An 18,286-nucleotide genomic window follows, 5' to 3' on the forward strand; every position below is an offset into this window, starting at 1 on the left:
TAAAATACCAGATTTTTAAAAGAAAAGCTCCTCTGTGTCCTCTCTCTCCATTTAAAGAGACAAAAATTTAAAGCCTTTATACTTGCAAAATCCTCTTACATTATTAAAGGACTACTTTTCTATTCAATCATTTTATTGTGCCAAATATCCCTTTAAAGAAACTTTATATTTAAAACAACAAGAGCTGAAACAAAGCCAAAATGTGACTTTACAGACATTTCTAAGGAAAGAAAAATGCGATTGCAAACAAAAAAAAGGTTGTAATGAAAAAAACCCAACCAAAAATCCCACAAAATCTCTACCAGCTGGCATTACATGTCCTGATATCTTGGGCTGTTAAGAAATCACACTACTTCTGCCTCCAGCTCTCAGTCTCCTCTTAGTTCACCATGGTATTTACTGAGGAGCCACAAATCTGGATGCCAAGCAGGCAGCTGCACAGAATTGACATAGCTGGGAGGAGAAAAAGAAAGCGCTGATGTGGTTTTGAGACACTTCTTGATAATCTACAGAAGCAGCTATGTCCAAGAATATAAAACATACTTCTGTTAGTTTAAAGGAATGTTAGCAAAATAAGTGATCAAATCGGGAAAAGGTTTTCAGAAATTTTCTACCTTCTCTCCCACATTTTAAGGAAGAATTTTATACACAAACAGCACATATCATGGTTTATCAGTGTAAGTAAAACGAACTTTTATGAAAAATTTTTGAGAATGCAGTTTATAGATTAATGTCAGTTGTATTACAAATACTAAGAATTTTGCTAACAGAAATAGAAAAGGCAAATATATTACCTTACATTAAAGCAGATTTGAAAAAATGGAACAGCATTCCTATACTAAAAAAGTTGAGGTATTCTCATTGAATATGTAGCTAGCATTGTTAATAACATGAACACTGTTTCCCAACAGTGCTATTATGCAATGCACAAATCATTCCTGAAAGTAGAATAGAGTACGTCTGCTAGACACGTGGTACGTGGAATGTCACAGGAAGGCAATCCATGGTTGCTATTTACATATTACCAGCAAGAACCACTTCTGACTGGTAAAAAAGGGGGTTGTTAGAACCAGTTCCTATACACATTGTAGTTTTCTTAACATGTATGTGACAATAGCAAGTCTTTCCATCTCATTCGAAATATGTTAACGTGGTGGTCTTTATGGAAAACAGGCTAACAAGAAGAAACACATGGAATAAACACTTCAACCGTTGGCATGGAGAAAATATTATTTCGAGTTTTTGCACTGGAAAGGTCCTCCTCATTAATGAGATATCAAGTCAAGTGTAGGCATCAACATTTCTTTAAATAAGCATGAAATATACCTCACATGCTGTCTAGAAGGGTTTTTATGTTCCCACATTTCAAGATGTGCTAACATTAGAAAGCAGGTTTCTGGAGGAAAGCATATCTATTTTTACCTGCACTCCAGTTTTCAAAAGATACTTTGTCTTCTGTATTCTTATGAAGATACACCACATAGTGTACCATATGTTCTTCTGTATCTGCCTATTTCTCCCAGGATCCAAAATGCGTATGTAATAAGTGGGACCAGATTAATCCTTACTCAGCAAGGTGTAGGACAGTATTTGTGAGGTATTATTTACCAAAACTATCATCAGAGACAGGTAAATGTGACTTATGGGGATAGGGGATTGTCTGTAGCAGAGTTAAACACCGCTCTTCCCATTTCTTTTTGGGTAATTTCAACAAGATACCCCTGTATGGATAAGGACCTTTACTTATGGGCATTTCTTTCATAATTTAGCCTTCCTAAAGCAGCTTCTGCAGCATTAGTACGAACTGCCACTGATTGCTGATCCTTTAAAACCTACAATGACCTCGTGAGGAAGACAGGCCATTCTTCTACTAATACTTTGCCCTCTAAGATTATTAAAGCAACAGAGACTAAATAGAGACCATATAATGAACTTTGGCATCTGATCCTGCAATACGACTGAGCAGCCACTGGGGACGCATGATCAATACTTCCTTAACATGTTATATAGCATACCATACCCTGCAGTATTGTGCAAGGCACAGAGGCAACACAATGTGGTATATAAAATTTATCATCAATAAACAAGTCAACATATTAGTAGGAAACACAGTCCACAAAAATCAAATAGTAAATAAACTTTAAAAGGTTGGAAGCATGAAAAAACCTTACATAGCAGAGCCTATGATAAAGACAGCCAATGTAACCTAAGTATGTTACTGGTGTGATGTAATAGATGGAAATTTTCCCTTAAGCAAAAATTTGAAAAATAATACTTGAAAAGGAAATTACATTCAAACATTTAAAAGAAGAAAGTAGGCGGAAGTTAATCTACAGAAAGCTGAAAACTACGGAACAAAATATACATCAACCAAGTAAACCTCTTCAAAATCTGTACGTACTGTTAAGAGTTCCAGTATGAAATACCCTGACATTAGAAGCTTTGACATAGACATTACAAGAAAGCTACTAACTGCGTTGAAGGAAGTCAGGATTGTTATGTGAAGCAATGCAATGTAGTCATTTTTGTATTAACCTACTTTTGGAAACGTGACATCTCAGTAAATTCAGCTGAGCAGGTCATTTAGATATTAAACAAAATATGAACTACTAAACCCTAACACTCAGTCTATAAAACTGTACTAAGGCAAAACTCCAAACTTATTAAATTTACTATTAAATATAAGGTAAGTAATCATGGGTCATTACTGCCCACTATGCTGATCAGCTGTGTTAGCCTGTCAAGTGAAGAATTATTATGGAAATATAGGATTGATTAATGTTTTCACATAAAGTACAGTTTAATTATTTCTCTGACATTCAATTTTCTTTACAAGTCATTCTGTTCTTCACAGTTAACGGTTTTGCTTTTGGCAGACTGTAAGAAAATTCTTTTTCTTGAATTCACTACTACCGAGTTAACCCTTGGAAATCTGGAAATCTTTTGGTTAATGTTGTTTTTGGTTATAAAAATTGGTAAGTTAAAAGGCAGTTCACATAATACCAAAAATTACTTTCACTAAGAAAACTGAAATATAGCCAAATCTTTTTTGTTCTGTTTTTCTTCCTGTAGATCTACCTTCACTTGTTTCTTAGATTACTTGAACTATAGTGCTACAAACCATTTTGTAATTAATGGATTTACAGTGAGGACTGTGACTGCATTAAAGGAACGTGTCTAAAGATTGTGAACTGGTATGAGAAGACTATATATTTGCAAGAAATTTAACTAATGCTGGTGCACAGTGTCATGATTCTTGGAACATAGGAAATTATTTCATGATGTGTGCTTAGGTAGGAATTTCTTACATTTCACAGTCTGGGATGCTGACTATTTTTAAAGACACGAACATGATACACTGTAATTTCAATTACATGATAAAAAGTAATCTCAACATGCCCTACTTTCCCGTTGGTCAAGCTGGGACATTATCAAACAGCATGAAAGAGGAGCTTTAACAGGAAGGAAAAGATCTGTGAATTTGACTCAGTGAACAGCTCTGATGAAAGAACAAGAAGTGAAACTTTAAAATATCAAAATACTTTCCACTGCATTTTCTAAATGAATGCTTCATTTAGGAAATGACATCATTTTTCCTTTCTGTAATTCTCAAAATAAAGCTTTTAGACTTTGTACTTTGAAACAATACTTTGTGCCAATTCTCACGTGCTGCTGGAAAACATTAAGAAAGTATGCTTTAACATTTAATAGTTTAAACAAAAGGGTCATGGATTGTTCTGCGGGGGAAAAGTGTGTCCACATGACAACTTTCCAACAACTGACAACCTCAGATGAGGTGGAAAAATGATTGGCAACATACACTAGACTACCCTCTTACAGTATACTTCCCTCACTATAGGATTTACGCACACTGGGAGGGCAGTGTGGTGAAATTTGCACTGCCACTGCCTGTGCTGTACCTGTTCTGTGGACAAAAGAGGCCTTCAGTTTCCAGTGATGTCAATCTGGCACCTTTCACGAGCACTACATTCACTTTAAAGGAAAAAAAGTGAAGTTAAAAAGAACCAAAGGAAATCAAACCAAATCTTATTTAAATAACTCAGGCTGTGATACAAATTATTAAGAGCAAGATGTTTTTAAGGTAAGGCTATTACTTTGCTAATAAGCCTTTACTCCAACACCTCTTGTTAGCCTTGTTTAGTATCACAGTCTGAAAGTTATTTAAAATGGACAAGGACAAAAGGGACAATCCTTAAGTTTACACATCTTGAAATCCGAGTATTCTCTTATATTCTTATTTTACTGGTATATACAATTAATGCTGTATTTTCAATTCTGACCTGAGCCACCAGTTACAAAACCATTTCTATTTCAGGTTTCATGCCAAGTTTAAGTTCCATTGATCCAGGATCACTGATTAAGAACTGAAAAAACCTACACATTTTTACTTGAAAGAAAAAGTATACCTGTAACTGGCCATTTAGCGAGCTCAGGTCCTCAGCTTTTTTCTCCAATGACTGCACCCAGACTTTCCGTTTCTGTCGGCATCTGGAAGCAGCAGCCCGGTTTCGCTCCAGGAACTTTCTTCTTTTCTCATCAGGGTCTTCATTGGCAGCTCTTCTTCACCGACCACCTGTATTTGGTGTTTGTGGTGTAGGCTGAGCTGGTGATGCCTGAAAACAGTAAAAAGTATTAAAGTTATCAGTATAATACTATTAATGACTTATGCTACAGCACTAGTATAAGTACACGTCACGTCTTGAAAAGAGCATTCACAACATTTCTGAATACATTCAGGTTATACATATTTCTTTTGTGGAAAGCTATATCATTTAACTCAACACCTATGTTTTAAAATATTTTACTGTATTTACACTCCTTACCATGTTACATTAATGTAACATTTTAATCATGGGTCTAGCTTTGGTTTAAAATTGCACTAAAAGAAGCCACTCACTTCACTGTATTTGGTTTGTGGTGTAGGCTGAGCTGGTGATGCCTGAAAACAGTAAAAAGTATTAAAGTTATCAGTATAATACTATTAATGACTTATGCTACAGCACTAGTATAAGTACACGTCACGTCTTGAAAAGAGCATTCACAACATTTCTGAATACATTCAGGTTATACATATTTCTTTTGTGGAAAGCTATATCATTTAACTCGACACCTATGTTTTAAAATATTTTACTGTATTTACACTCCTTACCATGTTACATTAATGTAACATTTTAATCATGGGTCTAGCTTTGGTTTAAAATTGCACTAAAAGAAGCCACTCACTTCAAAGAGTTAAATTTGTATGACATTTCCATTTGGCAACGGAATAAAGCCTGGAAGCAGTACTTCTTTAGATGGACTCTCTCAAACATTTTTTTACCAATTCTGATGACACAAGTATTTACAAAAGGTAAACTCTAAAAAAACCTCTTTTACTCAAAATAGCTTTTAAAAGTTACATTTAGCGGGAAATAAATTTTCTGCTTTTGACCCTTCCCACAAACCTAGTCACAACTGAAATACTACACAATTGTTTATGCCCAATGTATAGAAGCTGTTTGACAAATGCTGTCAATGCTGATACTCACTGATCCCTGATCTCCAGATGGCAATTTCCTACTTACTGATGCGTTCCCCACCACTGCATACCAATTTCCCTTATATCCACCCACATATTATGACAGGATCAAAATATTTCAGTATTTTAAATTTATATATTATACTCCTTTCATAGCTGTATACAGACCCTAGGCAAAGACCTAATGAATTATGATAACAATATAAAATGGATTTAAAAACCTTTCAAGTGATAGGACAGACAGAATATAACTGTCTCCACAACATATTCACCGGTGCACCTGCACATTCAGTCTAACACAGTAAGAAAGTTTTATTTTTAAATTAAAAACTGCAAACACATATCAGTTGGCATATCGATTTAGCATAAATTCTGGATAGCCAATAATAAAAAAACCCTGGGAACTCAAATCAGCCTTTTAGGAATGAAACACTTGCAATTTTTTTTTTTTAAATCCTAATTATAAAGTAACCACAAAATAACCAAACAGCAAGCTTTTCATCTTGAAAATTCAATGCTATGAAAATATTCTTTTAAAAAACTTAAGGTAGTATGGGAGAACAGCAGCCTTAAGAAGGAGGTAATTTTACAATGGGTAACTTTTTTCCTCTTTTTGCTCCAAAGATACTTGTTTTGATACATTATTTGATTTCACTGGCCAGTCTAAGAACCTAAGGGCTTTCACTGCAGATGCAGGTCCTTCAGGTTCTGGGCCAAGTATGTAGCTTTTATAAAGTTGGTATTATGGTATGAATTCCAATTGGTATTATGGTATGAATTCCGAAAATACTCTTAGAGATTTTTAAAAGCATTTTGAAAACACATTCCAACAAGTTTTTTTTAAGGAGAAGAGCAGCAATCCTCCAGGATTCACCCATAGAAGTATCTCTTTCCCCCAGCAGTACTCCCACTTCCAGTTTGACTCGACTTCTTGTCCTTTATTCCCCTGTTCTCATCTATCCTCCCAAAGGGACAGCACACCATTCCTAAACTCAGAGCCCCCCTTTTAGTACCTGGGATTACACAGTACACTTAATCACACAGCTAAGACTCTTCTTGTGGCAGCCCGGTAGAGACCCTTCAAGCAAATTAACATAAGCATGATGCCCAATGCAGTTAAGAAAATTCTTAAGTGTTTATGATCTAAAATATTAAACATGCAATATAAATAAAAAATAAAAGCACTTATTTTTTTCAAATATATATTAAACAGTTGTACAATTTTCAGTTACCACAGAATTTCCTGTTAATGCGCTCCAGTAATCAGGAGGACTTAGTTCTAAATTTGAGCAGATAGGTAATACCTATTTTGAAATTATCATCTTGGATAATACATTTTAGAAGCATTTAAGAACATGTAAGAACTATACACATTTTACTGCTACAGAACGATTGACTCCAAGAGGAGTCTGTAGCTCATGTTAACCTCTATTTTACAAATCAAGAGTAAAGAAAAAAAAAGTTTTTTGCAGAACAATGAAGGGGCCAGGAAGTACATGTCCACTCTGTTGTCATACCGGTGTTTCAGTTGTTGAAGTTGCAGGTTGTTGTAGTGATTGTGGTCGTGGTTCCTCTGACTGAGTCCTAACCAACCCACTTGGATGTCCCTTGGCAGTATCTCCATTTGTTACCTGAGGGTGCTGCTGGGTCAAGGCTGCTTTCAATCTCTGCAAGCAGAAAAAAAAAAAAAAAAGAAGGAAAAAAAAAAGGAACTATTCTATCATGCTAACTTGAGGAGTTAGTAATGATTTATATTAGTAGTTACTTCCATTTTGGAAACAGGAGCTCCAACTCTAAAATAGCTGTTTCTTTTTAGAGGCTTTCAACAGTGATCTAGGCATATACCTACTAATAGGTGACAATTTCTTGCAAGCATGCCAATAGCAATGAGGCTTTACATAGGATCTCAGAAAGAGAAGGATGGTAAGCTGTATGGAGAAGTAAACAGAAAGTCTCCTTCGTGATGAACTGTGCCCAGAAAGAGATGACTGGAAGGCTGTGAACAAACAGTTGCTGAGGCTGGTATTACACAAGGCACAGATCAGAAAGAAAACAACCACACATGAGGGAAAATAGGTAAAAAACAGAACACAAATTTCTTTCCATTTTAAAAAGTCCGGTGTTCTCTATCCATTTTTAAACAGTTTGTTACGACTCCACTTTTTCACGGTCTTTACAAATACTCACCTCTACAATTCTTCCTATGAGTAATTATTATATAAAAGCCAAGGTCTTTGCTGAAACATCTCAGTAATGCGCAAAACAATAACGACCTTCAGGTTGTTTGTAAAGATTAGCTTTTATTTATATAGAAATATGCAAGGTAACTGTTACAGCATGCTATTTTACATTAAAAAATTGCTAAAATGTTTGAAGTTCTTCCTTTATTGCACACAGCCACTACGAAGAACAGTAACTTCGAATTTCAGCTGTATGTAATACATTCAAGAGTTACTGACAACTTGATAGAGTATTTTAAAGCATTTTATTGAATGTCTTTTGAAAACTATTTCACCCAACTTTTGGTGGAATCTATTAAAAATATAACAGATAATATATTCTATTTACAACAAATTCTTAATCTTAAGTGATAAAAGGTCATACTAACTTTCAGTAGATACAACTGCTTGTAATTCCAGATTCTTTCTTAAAATTTCATTAATATTGTGTAATTTATCATGAAATTCTCTGTGTTACTTAAGAATTTACCTTACTAGATAAGTGGTATTAAAGAATGTTTTTCTACTCAGCACTGGGTTTGTAAAGAATCTAATACAAGTTTAAGAAAAGATTAATGACTTAATACATGACAGTTTATGAAAACTCTGATAACTTGTATCATCATATTTTGGAATACGAACAAAGTATTGCCAAAGTACTAATATAAATAGAATGTCTTAAAAACGCTGGAGCTAGGCTGCATTTGGCCAGCTCAAAATACGCAGAAGACTTCGCATCTAAGTATGTAGATATTCTCTATAAACTATAGTATCCAATGTCTCTCAATAATTAAGTCATTGGAATATAGGGACAGCTCTCTCCTACCTTGCATGGTGATAGGCTTTCCTGGATCCTATTTTACAATTGGAACAACAGACTGCAGATTACCTCCATCAGAACTGCAAAAAATCTTCAGGTCTGCAATATGGCAAGTTACATCAACTATCAAATCCATATAGTTGGCTGTAGCATCTAACCACCACCAGCAGATAGCCCATTTGAGGGCTACAAAGAGAACTGAGAAACTCCAACACTCCTCTGCTGGCTTGCTTTTACGGAATATTTAGCCAGTGACTCCTGTAGTAAGTCTCTTCCGTAGTGACTGCTCTAGATTGAATGTAACAGCACACGTTACCCCAAATAGGGACCATTAAAGTGTACATAAAAATTCAGCGTTAGCAAAGTTCTGTTCCCCACCTCATTTTTGTATCAACTTTAAGTTTCCCGGAATGAAGAAGGTGCTTTCAGAAAAGTACACAAGACAAATTCATAGCGATTTCCCCAGTGCTCAGCTCTAACAAAAAGAATTTAGGATAGCTGCAGGCATTAGGGCAGGATGACAAAAATTTTTAAGATAACTGCCTGTACGCCTTAGTATAGATACAGCACTGTGAAAATCCTAAGCCCTTCAGTAGTTGTTTTAACTCCTTTACAGCATTAAAACAAACTCAAGAATCAACTTGTACCTTCCTAATTCACCTTGGAAAAACAAGCTAACAAAAAAATTTCAATCCCTGTTTCCAGCTAAACAAGCGGAGAAAGACCGAAGTGTTTTCTAATTGTTGAACTAAAATTACTAAAACCAAACTCTATGATCTAATTACAACAATTGAAAGGTTGATAAGATGATTTCCACTCTGCCCCGCCTTCAAATTCTGACTAATCTGGGTCATTAAATGGTAAAATTTTCTAAGCTACCACCAGGACAACCAGGGAGACACATCATTTCCAAATCACTTTTTAAAAAATATTTTTTAAAGAAAGTAGCGAGTATTTAATGTTAGTATGACAAATTTATCTGATATTCTTTCCGTAAGTTATTAACATCAGTCTTTTCATTTGTTATCTGAATTACTTTAGAAGTATTTCTTGTATCATAACTTGCTGTTTAGCAGGGTGTGACAAACTTTCAGGAGTCAAAATCAAGACAGTAGTCACAGGACAAATTAGTTGTAATAAATTAGTTACAATGTGTCTATTTTAACTTCTGCTGAGGTTTTAAAGGGTACGCTCTCTTTTATTTCAAGCCATTATACTAGGAGGTTGTATGTGATAACAAGCTAACTTCTGATTTTCATGGCAGTGGAGCATAAACATTTATACAGTTTGTAGGGTGTATGGCCAGAGTGTCTAATCTACTCTGCTCATGATTGCATGAGCAAATCTTGATGTAAGCATCCTCCACAAAAATACCACAAAACAATAGTCTATAAACTCCTAGAAATGCTTTGTAGTGTTTGCTTGAAGTCAGTTACTTAAATAAAAAGTTTCACTAGCATATCCATTTTCTTAGTGAAACAGAGCCCAAGTTCAGAAGATTTGGGAGATGAAACAAAACTAATTAGGTTTAGTTTGTTTTTTTAATGTGCACATAAGGCAAGAAACTATTATTGTCTAGCTCCATTCTTTCTACTTCTGCATTTCTGTGTTAAAGAAAAATTTGCAAAGTTAACCTAAAAAGAAAGGAAGTTCATGCTATTTTACATTTAATTTGAAAATGGCAGTAGAAAGTGAAGGAAATAGCACAATCCTATCTACATTATAGAAGATCTATCATCAGGCACAATAGATGTGCAAACAGTCAAAGTAGGACTTAACTTTCCCTATTGTAATGCTAACATTTAAAAAGTAGGACTAACTTTCCCTATTGTAATGCTAACATTTAAACATAATTTTGTAAATTTATACATAAACAAACTCCTTTTGAAAATTACATTGTTAAATGTAATGTACTGTGGAAACAGAAAATAATTGTTTTTAGTTTTATATTACAGAGTTTAAAAGTTGAAATTAAAATAATTATGATTAAAATTATCCACAAATGCAGAAATATAATGAAAATCTGAGGAATATCTACAGATTTTCACAAGGAGATATCCAGCTCATGTATTTAAAAGGTTTCATATTTTAGAAGGCAATGCTGGAGTAAAATACTGTATGTATGTCATACTTCCTGTGAGTAGTGAGACAGTTACCCCAAATACAATGAGAATCTCAGTTTTAAAAATGAAGTATATTGAAACAAGTATTAGAATAAATGTATATAAGCATTATTATGTGGGGAAACCTGATGACAACCAAGGTTTGTTTGATATTATTTGGTTATTAGAGGCAAACTAAAAGTGGTATTTTCAAATAGCTTAATAGCTTTTAAAGTCTTTATTAGCAAGGTTTTATTGTTCACATATATCCGTGAAAACAAATCCTCACCACATCTGTAAAAATTTGGTAGGACTAGATCATTCCATCAAGAGCTCACAGAAAAGATAATATTCTCCAGAAACAATTTGCGAAAAACTCAGATCCATATTTCATATCTGCCACAAAAGCTCATCAGAGTAATAACCCTCCTTCTCCTGGGTGTTATCCTACCATCTGCTGCTCTATTACTTATCTTTATTTTGCAACTAATTAACAGCATAATCTTCTAAATTCAGCAAGTTAATTATCATTATTGTGGTCTTTGCAGCATCATCAGTCCTTATGAAGTCTTGTCTCTCCACCCCTAGAGAACATATGAAAATGAAGTAGGTTGTGAGAGGGTCTGTTTCTTTAGAGTAGGCTCATTAGGTGTTTGCTGATTAGCTCGGCATGCAGAGAGACAGGTCAGAAGAATTCTGCTGAACACAAGGTCCCATGCCGGGCTCCAGCAAGTTAATGTCGGTTTCTGAACATTTGCCAAGCTGCCCTCTGTCACTTCTCAGTAGAAGCCTCCTGCAGAAAGCCTACTGGTCGCCCACTGTGTGCAAGGTATTTCTCAGATTGTGACAAAAGGTTTTATATGGGTAGGAGGAGACGGAGGGAAACATTCAGTGTTAAAGCAATTTTTAAGTTCTTCAGAAACTTCTGCAATCCATGCAGAAGGGTCTGAACATTAAGTTTGCATCCACAAGCTGTACACGCAAAAAAAGGGTGCTTTACAGCTAGGAGTAGCTCATGGCTCGCATTTCATATACGGAAAGCATACTATTACAGATCTTCTCACAAAGAGATCAGAAGCAATTCTGTAATATTTAGAATCATGCATCCTTATCTTTGTAAGGAAGTATTTTTGTTTTGTTTTGGTTTTTTAAACACAGCTATTACATCTACTTCTAAGCCTCTCTACATTACCACAAAACTGACTTATACATTTGATTTTACTTAAGTATGTGGAAGTTAGTTTCTTTAGCATAACAACAAATATGGAGTCACATCAGAAAAACTAACAATTTATATTAAGTGTGCCACAGAAATCTGAAACTAATTTTCACTCCTGCTGAATGTCATTCTCAGTACAAGATACAGGGATATTTTTTAAAGAATAGCAGTAAAAGACAGCTTGTGTCTGAATAAAATCTCTAGTCATATTTCACTTCAGTTCTACAAGCAACAGGAGAAAAAGGATCCAAGAATGTTCAAAACTATAGTAACAGTGCCTTTCACAGGTGTGAATGGAGCAGCTATGTTCACTACAATAACTTCATTATTGGACAATAAAATTAAAATGTAATCTAATTTCACATAATTATCCCGTAGCACTGAAACACATACAGCACTGTATATGTTTCAGTGCTGAAGTAGACACATATGATTGTGCTTAACACACTCTTCCACTAAATTTTAGCTGTTTCAGTTGAGAGCCTCTTGCAATAATGTCACCAATCATAAGGATTTGGCTCACTGCATAGCCAATTGTTTAATTTTTGTCTCTCACAGCTTTTATTTCATTTTTCTTTTTTTTTTTGTTTTCCTCCCAGTCATTATTCCTTGCAGTTGGTATACATTTTTCTATCTGCTATTTCACTCAGTGAACCTGTTCTCACATGCACCTGTCCCTCTATGGAATTCCCGTGATCATTTAGTGTCAGGCAACTTAAACGGTAACCAGAGAAAAGAGCATTTCAGCAAAGAACCGAGTTCTAGAAGTGACATCTCAGTAACTCACTTCACGTGAATAACCAAAACTGCCATGCTGAAGGAGTTTTGACACTTCAGACTGAAAACTTTATCAAACATAGAAATAAATACACAGTTCTGATTATTATGCATTAAGCTTGGACACTCTAATCTAAAAACACTTTCAAATGTCATTAGGAGAGCCCATTTACAAACTAAAAGTCTCCAAAAGCTGTCCATAGTGGGGGAAAAAAATAACCAGCAACTATATTAGTTCCCTTATCTTTAAAGGGTTTTAAGACTTCTAGGATAGCTGCAGAAAAATTTTAATTGTGTAATAGGAAGGCATCCTATGCCCATTTCCAAAGATGTCTTCAGCCAGTTATTTTAAGCTTTAGCTTCCAGAAATCAAAATGTCAGTTTGTTTTACTAAAGTTCATTCATGATTTTATATAAAGAAATATATGATGCTCTATGTACAATTTGGTATATGCAACTCATAAGGAAACAACAGGCATTGATCAAAATAGAAGTGTGTTGTTTTCACATTAATAAAAATATCGAAATTAAGTTCCCCAAATCCATATTTAAATAATTAAATTCCCTAGCATTAGGAAATAATGGCACTACAATCTCTAATTTGATTTTTATCAAATTAGTTCTCATCTTCACTTAAAAAAAAAAAAAGGAAGTCTACACAACAGTAGCCTTTTGTAAACAGGTAAGAGAAAAATAAATGATTGAGATGAGGAATGAAATCAGAGCACAAAGTGCTTTTCTTATTACAAAGCTCTAAAATACGTTAGTTCCTTGAAACATCATGCAAGAAATGAACTGCAGAAATAGCGTCTGTAAAGAAAGGCGCAAAGCACAAACAAAGGGAAGCGCCTGGTTCCTGCCTTGGTTTGCGCCAGGTATTTCACACAAAACGTAAGGAGTTGTGCTTTCTACACAGGACAGATCTATACCTGGTAACAATTCAGCAATTTGGGGATATTGCATCTTAGAGTGACAAAGTTACTGCAAACAGTTCTTCAAGAATTTTAGTCAATCTCTGAAGTAGGCAGATCTGTGTCGATGAAGAATACCTTGAAATAGTAATGTCATACATATGATAGTAGAAAATGCAGAATACCGTATTGGGAAAGTAGGGTCTTTGAATAAAAGAAAGATTCAAACAACGATGGCCAAATGCATATATGACAAAAGCCTTTGGAGATATGAAAAAACACGTTACCTTTCCAAATTGTGCATCACATACACTACCAAACTTACTTTAATGCCTGAGGAATAGCTGCAATGTTAAGAAACTATTCGAGCATTTTTTTTATATTTGCTACATATTCTACTTCTACATTTTATAATGCAATACGCAAAAATCCGTAAGACTGCAAGGTCTGTCTATAAAGAACAACAAAAAAATTCTCCAAATAATAAATAAATAAAATAAAGCAACTATAGATAGACTTCACCCCAACATGAAGCAGAAATGTGGCTATGGCAGGCAAAAGGACACAGGAAGTGTTCCCAGTGTTCTGCTAACTTAAACATACCAGTAAATCCACAAATTGCAGTATACTGTTAATAGATGAAACATACACTGTTCAGTTATTAAATTTAATTCAGTGTAATAGCTTATATTTCAACTTTAAATGTGAACTATTAATGAAATAAAAAGCAAACAAGTAGCTGTAAAACTAAATATTAAGTCTTCTGTTGGCTTAACCAGGAACACAAGTGAAAAATAAACCTGATTACCATACCTTTGCAGAGTTCAGTACGTAGCAAGCAAAATTATTTTCAAGAGATACATGAAAAAGAAAGGATTTGGTGTCACAAAGACTTAAGTTTTAAAAATTAAATGGAACTTTACAGTTAATAAACGATCACATATCTGCCAACAATGCATCACATGGCATAGCGAGTTAGTCTTCCTGTTGGAAGCTTTTCTACATAAACATTAAGTTTCTCATTAAATTGCTTTTACTTTAGGAGTGATAAGAAATTAAGTTTTTTATTTTTGTGAATAGGCACTATATAAAAGTAAATGAGCATAAGAAATATACATAATTCTGATATTCTTGAATTCTGCTCATGCTTTATATTAAGCGACAAGAAAGAAGAAATACTGCAAATACCCTTTTTACAGTCTCACTTAAAAAAAAAGATAAGCAATCACTGAAGTGCATATATTAGCTAAATTCTAACGAGAAGACTAATGAGACTGTTAAATTTTAAGTCTAATGATCTTTGTTTTTCTTTGCATCTGAGCGATTGCTTCTTCCAACGCGAGATCAAAGTCTTCACCACATACATGTATTTCCTTCCCCCCTTTAAAGCTTTGCAAGAGCAAATCACTCAGTAATATGCTTAAAAAACTAATTTCTTGTCCATATAAAAAAGTGATTTGGAACCAATTCCTCCTGGATTTCACAAAGCAGAATTCAGTGCATGAATCTCCTGACTCTAAGGAACGTGCAATTTCTGAGAAAATAGTTCTTGTTTTCACTTTCTTACATTCTTCTCTCCTGGATTTAAGATAAATTCACCTCATCAGAGCTGGTTACATTTAAATATTTCCTCAGGTATTAAAAGATTCCTTTTCCCATTCCTAGGGGGACAAGGATGCACAGAAACAGACCTTCTTCCTTTCTGTCCTTCTCTACACTATTTTAGAAGTTGTCGTGTTCAACAGAGGAGGAAAATGAAGGAAGACCTGACAGCATTAGGAAAAGTCAGTACACTGGTGACCCGCTCTCCACAATAGTTTCAGTATTCGGTGAATGTGGTCTAGTGTGCCCACTATACTGGAATCCCATTACTCCAGAGAGCAGAATAATTAGTGTTCCCAGACTCACTGTTTTTCATATTGTGGTTTGAGGAGAGAAAATGGGTAAGGAAAGAAAGCCCACAGGTTTAGGTTGAGAGAAATGAGATATCAAAGGATGTTAAGGGCATCCTCCCATTTATCAGTATTGATGTACAAAAATATATTTTATCTAGCAGCATCTATGCATTTATCTAAGCATTTATCTTTTTTAGCACAAAGTAAGAGTCAGAAGAGGAACACTACTTCACAAGACAGATACTGTTTACAGAGGCATCTTGTAAATACATAAATAGGTTTAATTATTGTTTACTAATAGATTTTGTATTGCTTTAGAACAGTTGGAACAAACACACACAGCAAAAACAGAGAAGCAACTACCTAATATTGCAGAAAATTTTTCAAGAAATTGATTAATTCAAACTACCGCCATAACTGGATCACTAATATTTAAAAAAAAACAGAATAAACTTTCTTCTGCTTGTTTTACTCATCGTTTTCCCAAATAATCCCCAAACGCCAAAAACTGCCCCGACACAACAGAAACAACCTCCACACAAAACAATTTCCTAAGTATGTCAGTAATACATATCTAATTACAAAACTCTTGCTAAATGGACTATATTCAGTAGAGATCCTGAAAACATTTGTTAAAAAAACCTTTCTCTTTTCCTAGTTTTTTTAAGAAATATCATATCCTTTGGGAGGCAACGTATTCTGCTTCTCTAAAGGTGATGTTCACTGGTAACATGCTACTAATCTTGTCTTTCTTGCACCTAACATTTCCTATCCTCCAATACGAGGAGCAAGAAGGAGTTCAGTTAAAAAACTAGTTCATTTAAAAGAATGATTGAAAATAAGATCAAAATGACCATTAATAACAGAACTAACATAGTCTGGAATTTGAAATAACTGTAAAATAAATGCAGCTGTTATTTTTCTGTTTTTATTAAATTTGTACTTGCAGAATTTAGACTAACAAAAGAAAACTAAAGCTGTTTTAAAAAGCAATAGAATTTAATTAATTTTCTCAAGTTATTCTTCTTGAGGAATAATGGAGTTTTTCACTTACCAATTTAGCCTCAGACTGCACTGGCTGTGGGGAGGAAGGCCCTGGGATTCCTGGGATACTAGGCACCATGGTGACAGGTCTAACAAGCTGACCAGATAAAGTATAAAAATGAAGAAAACCTGAGTATGTTATCATAATAGAGAGCATATGACAGCACTACCCTCTGAAGCCAAAACAGCTATCAAGCTGCTTAAAACTAAGTTCTATGCTGCACTTATGCAAATCTGCTCCACTTTCAAATTAATATAGCATCATGCTTACTTACTGGAACTGCAGCAGGGACATGCACATTAGAATTTGTGATAGATGCAGGAATAGCAACAGGCATGGTTTGTCCATTAGGAAGATGTAACAGCAGAGGAAAAGGACCTGGAACTGGACTGAAAAAGGAATGAACTATATAAAAGAAAACTTATCCAGAGAAGAGAACAAGTTTACATATTATTTTAAATTGGTTTGTTTGTTTACAGTTGAAATGTAATATTTATTTGGAGATCAAAAAAATGAACTTAGTGATGTGGAGAACATGGAATTATATTTCACATGTAGTGAAAGTTGTATGTTTCATATGTAGTAAAGCACCACATTACACCAAAGCATCTCAAATTTGTACGTTAACTGCAGAAGCAGTAACTGAAAATAAACAAGACAAAATATTTTCAAATTCCGTAAGAAAACATTTTACTAAGATTTATGTAACTTACACTATTGGTCTGTTAGAGGATGGAGCCTGGGTAATAACAGTACTTGACGTTGGTGATGGTATTGCCTGCTGAATAATAACACTTGAGTCAGAACTCGTAAGTAGTACATTAGGAACCTGTAGCGATGCTGGACGAACTATTGTTGATGTAGGCTGTGCGGTCTGCTGCAGTGACACTTCCTGAGGAAAAACAAACTTTAATCAGTTTGTAAAATACAATTATAGACCGTTAATTCTGACTGTCAAATGAACACAGTTTGATGAAACAGATCAGAATTTCTATAACATTATGCAAGTAGAATCAGTTATACAATTAAAAACATTCAAAAAACCCCCTTTGGATGAATCATTTAAACCATCAAAGTGAAATTGTTTCAACGACAGTGATTTTAGTTTTATGACAAACCCTGCCTCAATTTATGCTAAGGCTAGTATTACTTGTAATTCAGTTTTGATCAGGTATTAAGTTTTTTTGCCAAGAAACCCACGGTGCTATCACCACCATCATGTCGACCCACACTCTAAATAAGGAAAACATTTTATGGTGGCCTTATGTACATTTTGGTTTCAGTCCATTGTTTGGGATTTAAACAAGAGAAAAGAATTTTATGGTTCAGTAAAAAGGAAAAAAAAAAAAGTGGTTTTTTTTTAAGCCTTTATCCCTTACCCATGTACTTCTCTTAACTAGAGTGCTACTAAGATAAAAATCGGAGTGTTACATTCATAGCTTTGCAAAATATATGCGTATCCTGATGCAGAAGCAATGATTTGAGCACAGAAATTAAATTTTCTTAGTTGCAAGTAAATAGTAGACAGAATTGACTATAGTTCTTAGCTTAGCAATCAGGTAAAGTACATTATCAATTAAAATGTAGTACCTGCATCTGCTGTTTCAAAACCCAGAAATGCCTTATGGTAACCAATGCCTTCCTTCTCAGAAAACCCTTGATATTGTCAGACTTCAGATTTACCTTCAGACAGGATTTTTCCAAGTTATTTATTCTTCTGATACTAGCTACTGCAATCAATGGCACGTAAAACTACACT

The 18,286-nt window shown here is 34.5% G+C and overlaps 1 protein-coding gene across 1 annotated transcript in view; it reads right to left on the reverse strand.

Annotated features, from left to right (window-relative positions):
• Positions 1-18,286, reverse strand: part of ATF2 (activating transcription factor 2) — a 49,001-nt gene that overhangs the window by 11,010 nt on the left and 19,705 nt on the right. Inside the window, 5 exon segments of the mRNA XM_009278595.1 lie at positions 4,428-4,634; positions 7,057-7,206; positions 16,537-16,623; positions 16,802-16,916; positions 17,241-17,419. Of these exon segments, the coding sequence (XP_009276870.1) occupies positions 4,428-4,634; positions 7,057-7,206; positions 16,537-16,623; positions 16,802-16,916; positions 17,241-17,419 (738 nt within the window).

The sequence above is a fragment of the Aptenodytes forsteri genome, unplaced genomic scaffold (assembly GCF_000699145.1).
Source record: "Aptenodytes forsteri isolate BGI_AS27 unplaced genomic scaffold, ASM69914v1 Scaffold257, whole genome shotgun sequence".
NCBI lineage: Eukaryota > Metazoa > Chordata > Aves > Sphenisciformes > Spheniscidae > Aptenodytes > Aptenodytes forsteri.